Raw genomic sequence first — 21,269 nt, forward strand, 5'->3', positions numbered from 1 at the left:
ACTTTGGGCAAATTGCTTTAGCTCTCTGCCTCAGTTTCCCTCAGCAGTAAAATAGGGATAACAATACTTCTCTCTCGCAGGGGAGTTGGGAGACGAAATGAATCAATGTTTGTAAAGCTCTTTCAGCTCTTAAGTGGAAGGAGTTAGGTACATACTACATATTATTATTTCACAGCGTAGATGGGAGTTGAAGGTGCCAGCAATCCTTATGTCAAAAAGGAGTTGTTACAAAGACAGGGCAACTCTGAAATCCTGGAGCAAAGTGCTAATTGGAAGTATATCTCTAGACTCCAGCAGTCCTGGATGGTCACCAGGCCTGGGAATACAGGGTAGGGGTTGGAACCTGGGTCTTTTGCCCCTAATACTTCATGAGGAAACTATGGATTTTTTTTTTTGGCATTTCCATCTCTTTATCTGGTTATTTGTAAGATGGCCATTTTCGTGGTATCTGGGCATAGTTTTATGTTTGGGAGGGGAACACTTATATTTGTTTCTCCTGCTCCACCCCAGCTTTGCCTACAGTCATATATACAGCCTCAAGCTGGGTACAGCTAATTATGCCATCACATCTGTTTCTGAAAGTGGGATTTCTTACCCTGGAAATCCTCACTTCTGGCCTATAGAAGTTAATCAACATGTATTTAGAAACCGCGATTCATTTAAACCTGCCTCAAATCTCAGTTTAAGAAACAACCTGGAAAGATGACATCAGGCCAAGGATTCCAGAGTTGTGTTGGGTGCGAACAGCAACGGCAACGGTGAAAAGACTGATGGGAAAGGAAGGTGATTTGGGATTTGAAGGCACAAAAGTTGGCATTCGGTTTTGTTTGTGTGATTGTTTTTTGCTAGTTGCACTTAATCATCATCAAAGCTGAAGACCCAGCAGCAAGACTGTTTGTTTTCTTCACTGCAGCAATGCGGATGTTGGGCTCGGTTGTGCCTTTGGGCACAGCCCTGACTAGGGTGACCAGACAGCAAGTGTGAAAAATCAAGACGGGGGTGGGGGGGGGGGGGATAGGAGCCTATATAAGAAAAAGACCCCAAAATCGGGACTATCCCTATAAAATCGGGACATCTGGTTACCCTAGCCCTGACTGAGGAGCAGTGTTGAAGTGCAACGGGGAGCACCCAGTGATGGTGAGTCTCAGACAAGCTTCTGAGGCACTCCATTTGTGCTGGAGAGGGGGGAGTAATGCCTTGATGCAGCTTTTGGGGTACAGTGCACTCTTCCACACCCCACAGCCAGCCAGCTTCTCTGGTGAGTACATGTGGGGCACAGAGTCATGGCTCCCCTCACTCCCTACTCACTGTCTTCCTGGTTGCTCCCAGGGGAGAACATTCCAAGTGCAACTCTGTACTTACCCAATTGCAAGAAGAAGCGACCCGCATGGGCTGCACAGAGGTGTGTCTTTACTGTCTTCCCAGGGGTGAAAGTAGAAATAGGGACTTACCAGTGTGGGGCTGGGTTGGGGCTGGCTCTGGTCCCCAGAAGGGGCGGGGCCTCCGGTGGAAGGGGCAGGGATGGAGGGGTCAGAGCCAGTCCCAGCCCACCCTGTACCGGTAAGTGCCCTCCTCCTCCCCCTCCCCCGCCAGGGTAGCAGCAGCAGCTGGGGGCTCCGGCAGCAGTTTAAAGGGCCCAGGGCTCGGCCGCTGCTACAGCCCCAGCCCTTTAAATAGCCGCCAGAACCTGCCGGAGCCCTGCGGTAGCAGTGGCAGCTGGGGGCACCAGCAGCGGTTTAAAGGGCCGGGGCCGTAGAGGCAGCTGAAGCCCCGGGCTCTTTAAATAACCCCCAGAGCCCCGCCGCTACTCCACGGCTCTGGGGGTTATTTAAAGGGCTCAAGATTCCCCTGCTTCTATCACCCCAGCCCTTTAAATAGCCCCCGGAGCCCTGGGGTAGCGGTGGTGGAGCTCCGGCAGCTATTTAAAGGGCCCAGGGCAGTAGAGGCAGCGGGAGCCCCGGCCCTTTAAATAACCCCCGGAGCCCCACCGCTACTCCAGGGCTCCTGTAGCAGAATTCTGGCGGCAATTTAAAGGGCCCAGGGCTCCAGCCACTGCTGGGAGCCCGAGGCCCTTTAAATTGCCCCCTGGGAAAGCCAGGCCATACTGGGGCGTACTGGCTCTTGCCAGTACGTGGTACCAGGACGTACCAGCTTACTTTCACCTCTGTGTCTTCCACTCCCCTACACAGCGATATGGGACCAGGAGAAGCGGTCTAACTCCAAAGCACCAGAACATTTCACTGGCAGTGGCCTGTCCAATGAGAGAGCAGGGCCTGCTAAGCTCGTTTCTTTGCTTTAAATGTAGACAGTACAAAAGTTTGCTCCATTCCATTGTGGAGTACTGGACCTATGTCGAGGAGGGAGCTATTTGCTTTTGATCATGTTTTGGTTTGCATCTATTCTCCAAAGCTAAACTCATTTCTGTAGGGTGACTTTTGATAAACATCTGCTGTCTTTGTGATTTATTCCTGGGCTCTAAGGCATGGAGCTGGCCAGATAAGAAACACGTTAAGTATTTAGAATGATACCATCAACTATTATTTATAATTTATGCTTTTACTGTTGTGATTTTTAAAATGTCCCATTGCACAGATTAGATAAGATTAAAAAATGAGGAATGTTCATATTTATATTGCATCCCTGGACATGTTAACTAATGAAAAAGCTGCAAACTATGAAATAAAATGGCATTTGTCTTGTACCTATTGACTTATTCCTCTGCACAGATTTGTGCTGGGGTTACTTCAGGCATTCCAAAACAGCCATCACTTTCAGCATTGTTTTAATACACTGAGTATCAGCTTCTCACCTGGTGTAAATTGGCCTAGCTCTGTTGAGTTTAAGGAGTTATGCTGATTTACACCAGTCGAGGATCTGGAACAAAGAACCTAGCAGAGAAGATTTTTTTCTCCCCCCTGAGCCCCCTCAAAAAAGTTTCATAAGTGGATAAGTAAAAGCAGGATTTGAAAATTACCATGAGGAATCTTGATAAGAAATTGTAACTGAACAGTTCAGTATATATTATATTTGTATTACAGTAACACCTAGAGGCCCCAATAGGAATCAGTGTCTCACTGTGCTAGGCACTGTACGCATATATAGTAAGATGCAGCCCCTGCCCCAAAGGGCTCACAGTCTAAACAGACAAGACAGACAAAGGGCAGGAAGGGAAGCAGACAGAGAGAGGGGAAGAGACTTTGCCCAAGGTCACAAAGCAGGTCCGTGTCAGAGTTGGGAATAGAACGGAGGTCCACTGGGTCTGTCTGGTGCCCTAGCCACTAAACATTGCCTTTGATTGCCTTGCAAAGCCGCTTATTGCAAGGCCCACGATTCATTTTGCAATCTCTTCCTTAGCTGCAGGTTTCAGTTCCATGGAAGAGAGGGAATCTGTTGAACACTTGTGTGTTTGGCTGGAGTAAGGAATAGTGTTACACAAGAGGAGGAGGAGGAGCTCAGCTGCCTTATTTTCCAGCGCGGGGAGAGGCAATTCTCGATTTAGGCCTGAGTGGAGTGCAGGATCTGGTTCAAGAGGTAACTATTACAGGACCGCTTGGAAATAGTGACCATAATATAATAACTTTTAACATTCCTGTGGTGGGAAGAACACCTCAACAGCCCAACACTGTGGCATTAACTTCAGAAAGGGGAACTATGCAAAAATGAGGGGGTTAGTTAAACAGAAATTAATTGATAAACTTAACAGTAACAAGTCACCGGGACCAGATGGCATTCACACAAGAGTTCTGAAAGAATTCAAATGTGAAATTGCGGAACTGCTAACTATGGTTTGTAACCTATCCTTTAAATCGGCTTCTGTACCCAGTGACTGGAAGATAGCTAATGTAACGCCAATATTTAAAAGGGCTCTAGAGGTGATCCCAGCAATTACAGACCGGTAAGTCTAACGTCAGTACCGGGCAAATTAGTTGAAACAATCGTAAAGAATAAACTTGTCAGACACATAGAAGAACATAAATTGTTGGGGAAAAGTCAACATGGTTTCTGTAAAGGGAAATCATGTCTTACTAATCTATTAGAGTTCTTTGAAGAGGTCAACAAACATGTGGAAAAGGGGGATCCAGTGGACATAGTGTACTAAGATTTCCAGAAAGCCTTTGACAAGATCCCTTATCAAAGGCTCTTACATAAATTAAGTTGTCATGGGATAAGAGGGAAGATCCTTTCATGGATTGAGAATGGGTTAAAAGACAGGGAACAAAGGGTAGGAATAAATGGTAAATTTTCAGAATGGAGAGGGATAACTAGTGGTGTTCCTCAAAGGTCAGTCCTAGGACCAATCCTGTTCAACTTATTCATAAATGATCTGGAGAAAGGGGTAAAAAGTGAGGTGGCAAAGTTTGCAGATGATACTAAACTGCTCAAGATAGTTAAGACCAAAGCAGACTGTGAAGAACTTCAAAAAGATCTCACAAAACTAAATGATTGGGCAACAAAATGGCAAATGAAATTTAATGTGGATAAATGTAAAGTAATGCACATTGGGAAAAATAACCCCAACTATACATGCAATATGATGGGGGCTAATTTAGCTACAACTAATTAGGAAAAAGATCTTGGAGTCATCGTGGATAGTTCTCTGAAGATGTCCATGCAGTGTACAGTGGCAGTCAAAAAGGCAAACTGGATGTTAAGAATCATTAAAAAGGGAATAGAGTATAAGATGGAGAATATCTTATTGCCCTTATATAAATCCATGGTACGGCCACATCTTAAATACTGCATGCAGATGTGGTCTCCTCATCTCAAAAAAGATATACTGGCATTAGAAAAGGTTCAGAGAAGGGCAGCTAAAATGATTAGGGGGTTGGAACGGGTCCTATATGAGGAGAGATTAAAGAGGCTAAGACTTTTCAGCTTGGAAAAGAAGAGACTAAGGGGGGATATGATAGAGGTATATAAAATCATGAGTGATGTGGAGAAAGTGAATAAGGAAAAGTTATTTACTTATTCCCATAATATAAGAACTAGGGTCTACCAAATGAAATTAATGGGCAGCAGGTTTAAAACAAATAAAAGAAGTTCTTCACACAGCGCACAGTCAACTTGTGGAACTCCTTGCCTGAGGAGGCTGTGAAAGCTAGGACTATAACAGTGTTTAAAAGAGAACTGGATAAACTCATGGCAGGGAGGGATAGCTCAGTGGCTTGAGCATTGGCCTGCTAAACCCAGGGTTGTGAGTTCAGTCCTTGAGGGGGCCATTAAGGGAACTGGGGTAAAAAACTGTCTGGGGATCAGTCCTGCTTTGAGCAGAGGATTGGACTAGATGACCTCCTGAGGTCTCTTCCAACCCTGATATTCTATGAGCCTATGGAGGTTAAGTCCATTAATGGCTATTAGCCAGGATGGGTAAGGAATGGTGTCCCTAGCCTCTGTTTGTCAGAGGGTGGTGATGGACAGCAGGAGAGAGACCACCTAGCATTGGCCACTGTCAGTAGTCAGGACACTGGGCTGGATGGACCTTTAGTTTGACCCAGTACAGCCATTCTTAGGTTCACAGACTGGAGGCAGCAATATGGGCTAAGGGAATCCATTGGCTTTCTTGACCAAAATGGCAATCGAAACCTCAGATAAATGAGGAAAATGGGAAATATTTAAATGGCATAAGCATGAGAGGACCCCAAAAGATCCCAACCAGCTGCTACTTCTATCTACCCACTACATGTACCATCAATAGGGTTTTTAAAAAACAACACCACATATTTACTCAGAGAAGGAGTTATGGAGAGAACTTGATTAGAACAAAGGAGCTCTTTTTAGAATAAAAAAGGAGAAAGTGATTGACTACATTTTTACTCCTACAGAAACCAATCAGATAAGGAATAACTAATATTTTCCTAATGACGAACATGTGAAACGGCATCAGTTCTGATTCCACTCCCCACCCCTGCTAATATTGAGATTTTATTAGGGCCACCTAAGAAAGGAAGAATGGACGAGAGCTATTTGACCACTAGCATAATAAGATGAAAGCCTGAAGTGTATGTTTGTGTGAGAAAGAGAGAGCTACAGATAGAAAAATTGCCGCTGTAGCTAGTTTTTTGGGTCACTGGACACTTGCAGTTGTTTTAACAGGGGAAGCCAAAGGAAGGAGGCAGAGGCTAATTCTTGAATGGTTCTTTGGGGGCAGGGGAAATTATTACTAAGCGCCAAATCCTGAAAATTCTGGGGCTCCTCCTCTTAGGTGCTGTGTGTCCTCAGCTCCCATTAATTTGGGGCAGGATCTGGCACATGACTGTTGATCCAAGGGGGATGTTTTCACAGGCAATTGTAGCAATAAAAATCATTTTAGTGTGTTCCTTGCAGCGTGTTCCATTAAAATTAAATTACACACAAAGAAAAATGAGGGCTACTTTCTGGCATGCTGCCTATCCCAGAACCAGAGAGATGCTGACCTTTTGCTGATTTGAAGTGGTTTGCAAACAGCACTTTTATATTTGCTTCTTGCAGATGTTTCCTCTTGCCTCATTTGTAAAACAAATTTAGATTAATTTGCCTCCGAGCTACAGCTGATTCTGTAAGTTACTGAGTCTCCTGGAGAAGGAATAAAGGTCTAGCTCAAAGCTTAGAGCATTGCGAGTCTTTCTGGTTCCCTCGTCTTTCCACAGATGAAGAGGTAGGGCTAGGTGTTTATGCCCAGGAATCCTGTGGCATCTACCCATTTTCTTCTTGTTTGGTGCAGGGGATTCCTGATCCATTAAGGGAGTAACTGGACTTCTCCCAGTGGAGATAAGGGCACGCTGAGCTTCTCAGGCAGTTGCTGCTTTCCTAAAACTGAGTTGGCTTCTCCTGAGTTGTCAATGTGGCCTCCAGCCACAAGGGGCAGCGGTTGTATGGAGGAGCCAGATAAGATGCAGGTTGTTGACCCACAGCTAAAGGGCACCTGATCTCCCCACACCTCAAAAATGGCAGCAATACCTTGAAGGGGGAGAAGAAAGCAACAAAGGTACAAAGGAGGAACCTCAAAATTTGGCAGCTGCCCACTTTAGGGACAGGAGATTAAGGGGAAGTTTGAACTCCAACAAAAAGACAGAGGGACAGGTGGTATCATGGAGGATAATAAAGGGGGCACTGATGGGAGATGCTCAAAGAGAAATTCAGATCCTGGAGGAAAGAAGGAAGAGGGGGATGGGGAAGGACCATGGTGAGAGACTAGAATACAGAACACAGCAGCATGTATATGTAGTATAATCATAGACACATAACATTAAAATGAAGACAATAACTATCATTCCCAATTGGCCCCCTGAGTAAAGATAAAATTAAAAGTTGCAACAATTTTGCCAGTCACAATTGAATAATTAGAGACGGGCTGAGGAGGTGATGTTTGGATCTGGATTCCTTCCTATTAGGTATAGGTTAGGTTTCACAGGGTGAATTTGAAGCCAGACGTAAGGTAAGGTTCAAGTTTGAAGATGCCAAAATTTTTCAAGCTGCTGTTGTGCAATTAGCTACTCTTGTGAGATTCCCTCTGTTTGGGGTTCAAATTTTATGAGATCAACCAACATTTTAGCTGTATACCAACTAGAACTGGAAAATAGGTTCCTTATGGTTTGGGGTCTGACCCACAATCAAGACCACAGTGGAAAGTTCACAGTTAATATTGTAATGTACTGACTAGTTCCTATGTGTTGCTTCCCTTTACTGGAGAGAATCATAACTGGTCAACTGTATGCCATTGGCCCTACACTTAGAACAACTACTTGAGGTTCTACTTAACTTCAGCTCAAGGGGCAGGAGGATTTGAGTTCTGTCCTGGTCTCGTGTTGAGTTTTAGAGTGGCTGTGGTATGCAGCAAAATGTCAAAGCTTGAGAAGTTCAAAGAGACCTAACGGAGTAAGGTGTCCACTTGCCATTCAAAGTCAATATGAGTCTGGCATCTTGGACACTTTGAAAATCCCAGGCAAAGTTTTTAGCAGCTAGTGCCTGTTGCTTGTTCACAAACTGTATGGCTGGAGAGGCCTGGGGGGGAGGGGGGAAGTGGGGTGCAGGTTAGCCAAAATTTGAAGCATCTTAAACCACTTAAAGGCCTTAGACTGGTATAAGCTGCTTAAGTCACTTTAAGGCTTTAGATTGGTTTAAACTTAAGCTGATTTAAGGCTTTAGAGCAACTCTGTGGGCTTAAGATGGTGTGGTCCTTTAATCAGTCACTTAACTGCCAAAGGCCTTTTGAACATTTTTGAAAGACACTATATTTCCTTAGTTTTATACAAATGCCTACTTGTACTGTGCATTCATAGACAGGAGAATGTTCCCACTCTGCATGCTCCACAGAGGGCATTTTCAAACCCTTATAACTACTAAATGATAAACCACACATTTTCCAGCCTAGCAAAGGTTCTGCTATTCCTCACTGAGGAGCCTACACATCAAGTCTGAATGTTCAGAGTTTGGCCATTTGTGAGTAAAACGATGGTCAGAATGGGAAATAGAAAACTGCTTTGACTTTCTTACTATCTTCACATTCAAAAACAGTTGAACAAAATTAGTTCACAATTACCAGAAAAAAAATATGGCTTGAGGCTGGGAAAAAAGTATGGAAAATTTCATCTTCAAAGAATAATCTCGGAAACTTGAGTGAATGATAACAAGGGCTTCTGGAAACCGTTTTACAACCTTAATTAGAGTGGTAACTAGCAGCAACTTCTGTAATAAATTAACATTTTGTTACCTGGTGTGATAGCAGGAACTATCTTTTACAGAATGATGATAAGCTTGGGACGGCTTCAGTGGTATTTTACCTTCTGCGGTTTCCTATGCCTAAGACTGAGGATATTAGCTCTAGAAAGTTAGCAGACTCTGTTGCTATACAGCACATGATAAAAACAGGAAACTCCCACATCTCGACCAGGAGTGAATGGGATGTCTGTGGGAGAAAGCATTACCAAATTTGTTTCTGGTTGATGAAAGTAATCGGTCATGAAATGTCAGAGGGGAAAATTATGAGAAATCTGTCCTTGGAATGGGTGTTGAAGAGAAGACTTCCCCCAAAAGGTGTAATGGATCCCTAACATGCAAAGCATTGCAAGCAGTGCCTGGATTGTAGTGCTTTCCTATAACCTCTCCCCCCAACACACACATAGAGCTTAAAATAAAGAAGAGCACCGCTCTGCCTGCTCTGCTAAAAACAAGGATAGAGTCCCTCTTCCCCCTGGCTTGGGTAACCTGTTTCTCTACAGCTCCTCCTCCTCCTTGTGTGGCACAGTGGGTGCTCCCCCTCCTGTTTCAATCTACTTTAACCACCTACCACTGCATATTTGTTGAGAGGGAAATTACCCCGGAGAGCAGGAAGAATTGGAAGCAGGATTCAGTTGATAAAGAATTAAAGAATAGGAATATAATTAATGACAATCAATATGCTTTTATGGAAAATAGGTTGTCAAACAAATCTGATTCTATTCTTTGGTGAGATTACAAGTTTGGTTGATAAACATAATTGGTAGATGTAATAGACTTTTGTAAGGAATTTGACTTAGTAGCGTGTGACATTCTGATTTTAAAAATTGGCACTATATAATATCAATAGAGCACATGCTAAATAGATTAAGGACTGGCTAACGGACAGATCTCAAAAAGTAGTCATCAATGGGAAATCATTGCATGGGGGTGTTTCTAGTGAGGTTCCACATGGATCAGGTCTGGGCCCAACACTATTCAACACTTTCATCAAAGGTCTGGAATCAAATGTAAAATCACTGCTGATAAAATCTGCAGATGACACAAAGATTGGTGGAGTGGTAAATAATGATGATGACAGGTCAGTCATACAGAGCAATCTGGATCACTTGGTAAGCCTGGCCCACTCAAACAAACTGTGTTTTAATACACCTCTACCTCGATATAACGCTGTCCTTGAGAGCCAAAAAATCTTACCGCGTTATAGGTGAAACCGTGTTATATTGAACTTGCTTTGATCCACCGGAGTGCACAGCCCTGCCCCCCGGAGCACAGCTTTACTGCGTTATATCCAAATTCGTGTTATATCAGCTGGCGTTATATCGAGGTAGCAGTGTACAGCCAAATGCAAGGCCATACATTTAGGAATAAAAAATGCAGGGCCACATCTACATGGGGGCTGTATCCTGTAAAGCAGTGACTCTGAAAGGGATTTAGGGGTCATAGTATATTAGGGTGACCAGATGCCTGATTTTATAGGGAAAGTCCCAATATTTGGGACTTTTTCTTATATAGGCACCTATTATTATCCCACACCCCGCCCTGATTTTTCACACTTGCTGTCTGGTCACCCTATAGTAGGTGAGCAACTCAATGTGAGCTTCCAGAGCGATGCTGTAGCAGAAAGGGCTAATGTGGTCCTTGGATGTATGAACAGGAGTAGAGAGATGATATGTCATTAGTAAGGCTAACACTGGAATTCTGTGTCCAATTCTGGTGTCCATTTTTTAAAAAGGATTTGAAAAACTGGAGAGGGTACAGAAAAGAGCCACAAAAACAATTGCAGGGTTGGAGAAAATGCCTTACAGTGAGACACTTAAGGAGCTGCATTTGTTTAGTTTATCAGACAGAAGATTGAGAGATGACTTGATTACTCTGTATAAGTAATGGGGAGAAAATCCCAGATACCAAAGGGCTCTTTAATCCAGCAGCGAAAGGCAGAACAAGAACCGATGGCTGGAAGCTGGAGCACAATTCAAATGAGAAATTAGGCACAATATTTTGACAATTGTGGTGCTGAACCATTCAAACAAACTACTGAGGGAAGTGGTGGAGTCTCCATCTGTGGATGTCTTCAGATCAAGGCTGGATTCCTTTCTGAAAGGTATGGTTTAACCAAAGACAAGTTATTGGGCCAATACAGGGGAAACTGGGTGAAATGTAGTGCCTTGTGATATACAGGCGATGAGACTAGATGAGCTAATGGACCTTTCAGGCCTTACACGCTATGAATAAATGACCACCCGTTCCGTTCTTAGTAACAAAGGGGGAAGATGATTTCTTAAAGCTCCCGGGTAGGGAATGTTAATTGCCTGGGCCTGGCTCATGCCAGAGGGCTGGTTCTGTTTTGTAACTGTTGTTTTTCTGAAAACCAGCTTGCACATTCTTTGTTGACCTTTTTCTTGTCTCCTCTCTCCTTCCATGAACACAGGGAATTGGAGGGTGGGATGAGGGAGGTGGAAGCGTTGAACTACAGGAGAAATTTTTAAGTCAGGGCAAAGATTGGCTAGATTACACCTGTACATTTAAAAGAATCTATAGAGTGAGTACAGCTGTGCCTCTGGGCATGATGGGAAATAACATGCTATATAAAACTCCCGTGCTGCGCTTTCCATAGTGGGAAGGTGAGTACCTCCATAGGGGAAGGATTGGCAGAGTGAAGCAGCTGGCACAGTCTGTGGGTTTTGCCTTTTGCGGGGCTTGCTGACTTGCAGACTGGTGGGACTGAAGGCTTTAAATGTTTGGTGTCTTGACTCAGTTCTCTTTTTCTGTTTCTAATACATGTGTTCGGATAGATCCAAAGAAATATTCAGAAAAATAAAAGCAACGCTTCTCAGACATAGTTAGTTATGCAGTGATTGACTTTATAGCTACTCTTGATTGGAAGGCATCTGTTCTAGGGTCACAGAGCAGAAAATGTGGTTCTTGTGCCTTATCCTCTCTCTCAACTGGAGGCTGAGATCCCCTGTCCCTGACTGATAGCCGATGCACCTGCTTTTTCAGCTTTTAGTGCTCAGCATAAGCAATAGAAGGTTATTACAGTTTTATTCAAGTAGAACTAAACAGCTGACAGATAAATATTTCCTAAAGCAGCCTCCATCCCTGGTTTCATAGGGTTTCTACACAGTTCACAGATCTTTTATCTCTATTAATGTTGCCTGGAGTTTCTGCTAGAACAAGCCTGGGACATATGAGGCAATTATGCTGAGGTATACAGCCTTAGATCAACAAGAGCTGAACAGTCAAAATACAAACATGCGTGTAGATGCAGTCCTTGGCAACCTCAATTTCTTTGCATACATATAATTGACTTAATTTCAGTGTAATTATGTGGATTTGCAGTGGACCCTGGGCTGTTTTTTGCCCCTCTAGATCATATTTGTTCTGCCCTTAAACAGACAGTGCTTGGGAGCCTAATGCAGCAGTCTCTAACGTACCTTATTGTTCACTTTTGTGACATACTGAGTAACATACACAGCGCTTCTTTGGTGAACTGGAAATGAGCAGCAAACAAATTATAGCCGATTGTAGCTATGTGGACAGTTAAAAACAGCTGCAGAGAATAAAAATGCTAATGTAATATTAGAGCACCTGCAGTACAGTCAATATTCAATATCAGTGATACACTGATAATATTGCGTTTGGTTTGCTGATGTATCCTTGCACATTCAACCCTGGTGTAAATAAAGAGAACTCCCTCATTTCTGCTCATTTATAGAGTTGCAAACAAAACTGATTGAGAACAGGTCTGGAGAAGGCAAGGTTTGCATTCTGTTTTCTACCATTTCCCTTCTGGAAACTCTGGTTCACAAGTTGCTTAGGTCTAAGGTGAGCAGGTAGCAAGTGTGAAAAATCAGGACACTCTTTTGCAGGGGGAGGAGAGGTTAATAGTTGTTTATATAAGACAAAGCCCTAATATCGGGACGTCTGGTCACCTTACTTAGGTCACAAGAACAAGTTTAGCGGTAGGAAATGCAGGCCTTTAAGAAAAGGTCTGGAGTGGTCCACATGAAAAGCTGCTGAAGTCACAACAATAGAATGGACAAGTTATACATTGTTTTGTATGGAAACTGACCTTTGTTTCTCAGTGACTATGGTAAATAGCAAGAGCAGGGCATGTGTTGTGGTAACCGTAAGCCTTTTTGATCATAGGAGTTGCTATGCTGGAAGTGATCAATACTCCATCTAGTGTGATGCTTCTCTGGAAGGCAAGAAGCACTTGTCTGTCTAACTGCAGTGTTCTTAGACATCTTGCAGAAAACCCTTCTCCTCCTATTGTGCTTCCTCTTAATTAGCAAAAGGAGAGTCTTAACCATCCCATTCTTACCCCAGCCATAACACATCTCTGCCAGAACAAGCGTTGTTGAATTCTACAGTGTCCATTGTGGTTCAGCACCACATCTGGAACAGCTACACTTACCAAGTCAGAGAAACTATGTGAAATAACATCAATAGTTTAGCAATATTTACGGCAATGACATCATGACCGATGTTGAGTAGTGGCACAGTTGCTCTTAAATGATCTATCTCAGAGGAGGGTCTGTTAAAACAAGGAGTCATTTATTCATTCCATGAGAGTCCAACAAAATAAAATTTAAAAAAAAGCTGCAGATCAAAGACATGATGCACTAATGGGCAGTGCATGATATGCTGGTAATAATCAATGGACTATTGAATTTTTCAGTACCTGTCACCTCCCAGAAGCTAAATAGATCCCTGAGTTAAAGTGGCATTGAATCAGGGAGCTGTAGCCTTCAGTCAAGGTGGTGTTTCAAATATTGCGGGACTAAATTGGCTGAGAAAGTCCAGAGCCTAAATAAAACATTTTTTCTCCTCATTCTTCTGCCTTAATCTCCTCTCACTTCTCCCTTATTATAGAAATGCTGTTAACTGTTGATGAAACAATAATTGGTCTATAATCCCCACCACCATTTTTGAGTAACTACTAAGAGTCCCAAACATCTTTGGCATGGATTTATCTGCCTACTCCTGGGTATTTGGTAGTTCAGCTGTGACTCTGTAGCTACATACACAACCACCCTTATAGCTACATTCCTGAATGTAGAAGACTTCAGGTATTAATACTAGCCGCTGCATTAAACTAAAGGATAGCCAAGCCATCCACCTGTGCTGAAGCCTGAGATTTTCAAAGCTGATTAAGCATTTTACTGACACGGCTCCCATCAATTTCAATAGGAATTGTGTGTGTAAAATCCCCCAGTGAGCTGTCAACAGCTCAACCTGGGATCATTGCTAATGTTGGGTCTGATTGGCCATACTGTCTTCCTTATAAAGATAGGCAGTTCTGACTGCCTGGAGCTTATAGTGTTAATTTATTCATGTCTGCTGAATCTTGCTTGTGTTGCAGCAGCAATTTTGTAAAGAAGCATCATATACCTGTGTGTAGCCCCATTCGCAGAGTGTGTGACCTGAATGTCTCTGGTACTTGATTCCACACTCAGAGCAAAGGATTTAAGGCCATAGTAGAGTTATTTTATCTTATGAGCTCTTCATAACTTGTATCTTACATACAAAATGGGAAGAGACTGTCTAGGAAGTAGTATGGCAGAAAGGGATCTAGGGGTTATAGTGGACCACAAGCTAAATATGAGTCAACAGTGTGATGCTGTTGCAAAAAAAGCAAACATGATTCTGGGATGCATTAACAGGTGTGTTGTGAGCAAGACACGAGAAGTCATTCTTCCGCTCTACTCTGCGCTGGTTAGGCCTCAACTGGAGTATTGTGTCCAGTTCTGGGCACCGCATTTCAAGAAAGATGTGGAGAAATTGGAGAGGGTCCAGAGAAGAGCAACAAGAATGATTAAAGGTCTTGAGAACATGACCTACAAAGGAAGGCTGAAAGAATTGGGTTTGTTTAGTTTGGAAAAGAGAAGACTGAGAGGGGACATGATAGCAGTTTTCAGGTATGTAAGGGCTAGTCTACACTTACCTGCCGGGTCAACACGGAGAGTTTGACTTCTCGGAGTTCGAACTATCACGTCTAATCTAGACGCGATAGTTCGAACTCCCCGCGCGCTCCGGTTGACTCCAGAACTCCACCACTGCAAACGGCGGTGGCGGAGTCGACCTTGGAGCCGCGGACTTCGATCCCGCAGCGTCTGGACGGGTGAGTAGTTCAAACTAGGGTACTTCGAATTCAGCTACGCTATTCATGTAGCTGAATTTGCGTACCCTAGTTCGACCCCCCTTCTTAGTGTAGACCAGGCCTAAAAGAGTGTCATAAGGAGGAGGGAGAAAACTTGTTCACCTTAGCCTCTAAGGATAGAACAAGAAGCAATGGGCTTAAACTGCAGCAAGGGAGGTTTAGGTTGGACATTAGGAAAAACTTCCTAACTGTCAGGGTGGTTAAACACTGGAATAAATTGCCTAGGGAGGTTGTAGAATCTCCATCTATGGAGATATTTAAGAGTAGGTTAGATAAATGTCTATCAGGGATTGTCTAGACAGTATATGGTCCTGCCATGAAGGCAGGGGACTGGACTCGATGACCTCTCGAGGTCCCTTCCAGTCCTAGAATCTATGAATCTTGAGAGGCCCTTTGAATTCTGTTCTTTTCAAGGATTTCTTAATTAGTCTACTCTATAGCTATATGACAGTGGAGCAAATGAGTCATGCCTGAAGGCGACGCGACCTTCAGGTTGATAGCAAAAAAATGGGCTATACCTGGAACCAGCTAGAGCGAATGGCCCAGGATAGAGGATAGAGAGGATGAGATCTGTTGTTGGCCCCCATACGGTTGTTGGGGTGATGAATGAATGATGAATGATGAAGGGAAAGGAGAAATTTCAGCAGCAGGCTTCTATTCCCCTTTGCAATGTGAACCATGAGTAAGCAGTGTAGTAAATGGCCCTAAGAGCATTATTGATTAATTATCAAGCTTAAACTTAAACGCCCACACACACACATCTTAATAGGACAAATTGTATACCATGCATTTAGAAGTGTGGAAAGATCTCTCTACTGCTGCACTAGCTATGGTAGCATTTGGTTTTCTGGGTCACTCACTACCACTATTTGATCCTTGCTTTTCTTATGTAGAAAATGGTCCCATACTAACACCAGTTGTTTGATCCAAACTCATCCTAACTCAGTCTAGATGGGAAGTAGTGAGGTCCAGTAGATAAGACACAGGACTGGGATTTGAGTCCTGGATTCTATTCCAACTCTGTCATTGATAGAGTGTATGACCGTAGGCACATCTCTTAACTTCTCTGTAACTCTTTTTTCCCATCTGTAAACTGGGGACAATGATGCTTGTCCACCTTTATGAGCCCCTTTGAGGTGCACAGATGAGAAGTGCTCTATTCATGCTAAGCATTATTATACTGCACCCCCAATAGCTGGAGTGCTGAAAAGAGGTGAGGCACGGCTGAAACATTTCGGACCATTTTAGCTGTTATATTAATTCTGGGGATGGTCAGAAAAACAACAATTCCATTTCAGGAAATATGTCACGGTTTGGAATTTGTTTGTGAGAGAGCAGAACAAAACTGAGATATTTCAAAACGTGAAAAAACTACAGGGAGCCATCCTCTCACCCCAAAATAGCCAAGTGGTTAGGGCACTCCCCTGGGATGTGAGATACCCAGGCTAGAGTACCCACCCTGCCGTATTCAGAGCTGGGACTTGTCCCTGTGTGTCCCACCACCCAGGTGAGTGCCCAAACTAATTGGCTATTCCAGGAGACTTTCTCTCTCTCCTGGACCTGAGAAATCTTCCTTGCAACATTTTGGCAAAACAGCTACATTGCCACAAAACATTTTGGTTTCAATAAAAATGCACTGTCCATCCAAAATAATTTTGTTTTTAAAAGAATGCAACCAGCTCTACTGCCTCCTGTAGCATGCACAAGATCCCTTGCCTTTTTTGTCCATGTACTATTTGTATTGGTACCAAACCAAAACAAAATAGTAACACAAGATGTGATCAGCTGTGCCTGGAAAAATATAATCAACCTCAGGTGCATATATCATAGCCAATGCTGGGCTATACACAGGGGCGGCTCTAGAAATCGGGCTGCCCCAGCGCGCGGGCGCCGCGCCGCGCCTTACCCCCCGGTCCCCCCTCCCCCCTTCCCCGGTTCGCGGCTTGAGCCGCTGCGCCATGCCGCCGGCAGGTCGGGACCGGGACCCCCCAGCAGACCCGCCTGCCTCTGCTCGCAGGAGCAGCGCGGGGCGGGGGAAAGACGGACCGCCCGCAGTCATGCCTGCGGGGTCCCCTTGTCCCGGCTCCGGTGGACCTGCCGCAGGCTCCAGCGGGCCCAGCCACAGCCCCAGCGGCCGCCCCAGCGCCGGCCCGCCCGCCGCCTGCTTGGCGCCTGGGCCCGCCTGGCTATACAGCACAGTGGATGGACACAGAGATAATATTTCGGAAGAGGTTATTAACATGACTGAAGACAGGGTATTGGGTATAATAAATAACTTTGTCATTGAACCATATGTAACGCCAACAGACCCTGGTCAGCGGCAGGCGGGATTGAACCAGGAACCTCTGAAGCTTAGTGTGTGAACCTCTACCACATGAGCTAAAAGCAAACCGACTGTTAGCTAGGGCTGTAGAACAGACTCATTAATTGTTCTTTCTCTAAGTGGTTTCAGTGCCACTAGATGGGACAGAACACCACACCCAGAAGGTGTGTGGGTTACACATACACACAAGTTTTCTCCTTTCCCATCCTCCTCAGGGACTATTCATGCCACCCGCCTTCCAGAGGTTAGCACTGCACAATGGGGTTACAGAAAATCAGGATTCACATGCCCCTCTACATTGGATTAGACTGTCTGGGGACACTTCCCTAACCAAATCATAATGGGAAGAGTCCAGTGTTTTCTTTGACCTCTCAGGAAGGGAGCCCCCAAAGGTTCGCAGAATCGCATAGATGTCTAGGCCGTTATTCTTAATCATGTCCCTGATGAAAGCCCATAAATGTTGTTCTCCAGAGGTTAAGGTTAATGGGAACGTTTCTGACCCAACAAATCAGGGTGGATTTGTAGGGAAAAGACAGCTGGACATTCCCTTGGTAGTGACTATCACAGTGCAGGATACAAAGATTTCCCGTATGGTCCCTTGCTTTTACTTCTTCATGCATTTTTTAAAAATGATCTTTTAGGGTTGAAGTTTTCCAGGCTTCGTCTCAGCCTGAGCATAGCTTTTACTTGGAATGTTTGAAGTGAACCTCCTCTGATGTTTCTGAATCGTGAGTGGGTGCAGGGAAGGGCTGTTGTCCCCATGGTTATAAGGACTTGCTGCTCTATTTTATCACACAGATCACTGAAAAATGACTCAACCATGGCATGTAAATAGTCCTCAGTGAGGAGTATGTCCAAGACTAAGTTTAAAAAAAATTGTTTGGAAAGTAAGAAATTTGCAATGATTGGAAAATTACATACTAAATACATGCAGTAGAATCATTCCTTAAATGCAAGTGATTGTTTTCCCAGAGCGATGGGCTGTGCATGTGTGCATTTTTTCCAAAGTAAGCACTTTTTGATATATGTTAATAACCAGTTGACCCTAAGCTTAAGTGTTTGTTTTCCTTTGAGGACTTACTTAAAGAGGCTTAAGTGCTAATTTTAACCACCCTAAAAACAGCATAAAATCACTGTGGGGTACTTTCTGTTCTGAAAAGTGGCTCTGTAAAAATGCTACCATTGGGTTCCATTTTTGTATCTCAAGGGCTTCTGTAGCAAATATGACCTGGTGCCACAAATGTGCTCTGAGATCTAAAGTGCATGCTCTGTTCTTTCAGGCTAATACATAATCACCACTAACAACAACTCTCTGATCAAAATCTGCCTTAGTTACCCTGCGCCTCTCACTGTCTCAAACTGGGGTGGATCAGATACAATAGAGAGCACAGTTTGGCTGTGCATTTGGCACTTAGTAATTCTGTTGATGAAGCATGAGCCAGAGTGGACTTGACTTCTTGTCACTTTGCTGCTTCTGAAGGGCTCTAAAGCAATAAAATCTGATTTGGGGCCTAGTCATCAGAGATGACTCTGAATACAAAGAGGGTGCAGGGCAGGTCATTTCAGTAAGGAGGTGCCATTTGAAATAGTCACTATTCAGCCCTATGAACTGCACTAAGAAATGACTGTGCTTTAAATTCTTATGCTACTGCAAGGATTTGAAGGTTCTTATTCACACTAGAATAAGAACCAAACTGAGGCTTTAAACTGGGCCCATACTGGGACAAGGAGGGGCTCCACTGCAGCATGAGCCCCTGGAAACCAGGAGTTCACACAACAGTGGCAGCCTTCCAAAGCTTGCAACATGCTGTCTTCTGCTGGACAGTGTGTGTATGTGTGTTTGTGCAGGGAAGGCAGCCTGGTTCTGTCCTCCTCCTGTTCACAGTGGGGTGACTTGTGCCATTTGTGGCAGTGATCTGGAACAAGGCCTGTGCTCAGAGAGTGCTAGTTGAGTGAAATGCTTCTGTTGGAGGTAACTGGTTGCCAATGTTTTACTTGCTCTGTTCCCAGCTCATCAGCGATGGAAGCGTGGTGTACGCAGAAGCCCTCTGGGATCACGTCACCATGGATGACCAAGAGCTAGGATTCAAGGCCGGCGATGTCATCGAAGTGATGGACGCTACCAACAAGGAGTGGTGGTGGGGGAGGATCCTGGACAGCGAAGGCTGGTTTCCAGCCAGCTTTGTACGGGTAAGGACCTAAACATTGTTTTTAACCCCAGTCCATTAACACCAGCTCCCTAATAGGAGTGCCCCAAACACTTCCATGGTTGGAGGTGATTTGGTGTAGAATGCGCTGGTGATCAGAGCCATGTACATTATTGTTTCTCTTTAATAATGCTGTGCTGTTACCAACCCTCCCAGTTTCGCTGGGAGTCTCCTGGAATCGGGCTCTATCTCCCGGAGGCTACTGAAGCCAAACTGGGAGATTTTAGGCCGAAAAAAGTCTGGCGGCACAGTGGGACTAAAGCAGGCTGCCCCATTCCCTGAAGTGGCCAGCATATTCCTGGTGGAGGGGGGTAAGGAGTCTCCGCACACTGCCCGTGCCCCGAGCACCAATTCCGCAGTTCTCGCTGGCCGGGAACTGCGGCCAATGGGAGCTGCGGGGGCGGTGCCTGCACCCCTCACCCCTCCCACAGCCCAAACCGCTGCCTAGCCCTGAGCTAGCACCCCATACTCCCTCCCACACTCTGAACCCTCTCCCACACCCCAGTCCCCTGGCTTAGCTCTGAGCCCCCTCCCACACCCAAACTCCCTCCCAGAGCTTGCACCTCACACCCTCTCCTGCACCCCAACCCTCTGCCCCAAGCTCAGCCCTGAGCCTCCTTCCACACACCGAACCCCCAGAACCCACACTCCCTCCTTCACCCCAACCCCCTGCCCCACTGAAAGTGAGTGAGGGTGGAGAAGAACGAGCAATGGAGAATGGAGTGAGCGGGGTGGAGAAGGAGCAGGGTCTCAGGGAAGGGGCGGGGCAAGGGTGTTTGGGTTTGTGTGATTAGACAGTTGGCAACCCTGTGCTGTCCTGAACTGATGCCTCAGTGGATCTCTCCATTTGTCATGGTAGGGCCAAATTCCCAGCGACTATAAAGCATCATAATTGAATTGAAATCAATGGAGCCATGCCGAGCCTACCCCAGCTGAGGATCTGGCCCTATGAGCCCCACTTGTTCGATGTGACAGACTTGGTGGACAAAATGTGAACTCCAGAAGTGTAGTCTGTGGTTTGGATGGTGCAGAAATGGGATTCCTTACTGCTGGTTTGCTGGGACAGCCGAGTTCTTCTTACTTATGGGGGAGAACAAGAGCCCAGGCAGAGTCAGTGCATAGGCCACATATTTTCCTTCCCTTTCCAGATAAGAGGGAATTTTCATTCCATTGTGTGAGCTGCAGTTCTCAGTATGGAATCCCAGCTCTGCATCACTGCTTCAGCACGACTACATTAACTGAAAATTGATATGGGGAAATCCAGAGCTGTCAAGATACCTGGATTCTCAGTTATTTGTCCTCACACAAATTACCTGATACAAATTATGTATTTATGCCTATAGCAAAAGTCCTGGTCGGGAGTCTGATTGGGACATAAAAGTTTTGAAATCTTTTGCTAGGGCTGTGCAGGAGGTAAAGAAGAGGTTCCTTGTCTCCTCCTTAGCATCCTTAGTCCCTAGCCGAAGACCTGTTCCAGATGACAAAAAGTTGTAGTTTGTAAATAAGATCACTTGGATGTGGAGCCCGTTCTGACCTTCCATGGGGACAGAACTAGCTTCTGGAAAGTCTTTTCTGCTTGAGCACCACACTGAGGTTACGTTGGAGGAGCTTCAGGTTGTTGCCTATAAATTGGACCCATGTCCCTCCTGAGTGGTAAAAACCTGTGGTGAGACAGCGTATCTATTGCCAACAGCCATTGTCAGCGCTGGCCTTTAAAAGGGCAGGATGCCAACTTCTCCAGCTAGAATAATTGATGGCTCCTTGCTCAGGCAACTCAAGCATTGCCAATTATCACTTGACCTCTGATCTATTTCAGGAAAGAGCTTTAGAGAAGGGAGTATCAAAGCAACTCCAGCTAACCTGAACTCTCAGACTTCCT

General features: G+C 44.8%; 1 protein-coding gene across 1 annotated transcript in view; it reads left to right on the plus strand.

Moving 5' to 3' along the window:
- The window catches only part of ARHGEF4 (Rho guanine nucleotide exchange factor 4), a 330,462-nt gene that overhangs the window by 291,862 nt on the left and 17,331 nt on the right, over positions 1–21,269 (plus strand). Inside the window, 1 exon segment of the mRNA XM_039487676.1 lies at positions 19,194–19,373. Within this exon segment, the coding sequence (XP_039343610.1) occupies positions 19,194–19,373 (180 nt within the window).

This window comes from Mauremys reevesii, linkage group 9 (assembly GCF_016161935.1).
Source record: "Mauremys reevesii isolate NIE-2019 linkage group 9, ASM1616193v1, whole genome shotgun sequence".
Lineage (NCBI taxonomy): Eukaryota > Metazoa > Chordata > Testudines > Geoemydidae > Mauremys > Mauremys reevesii.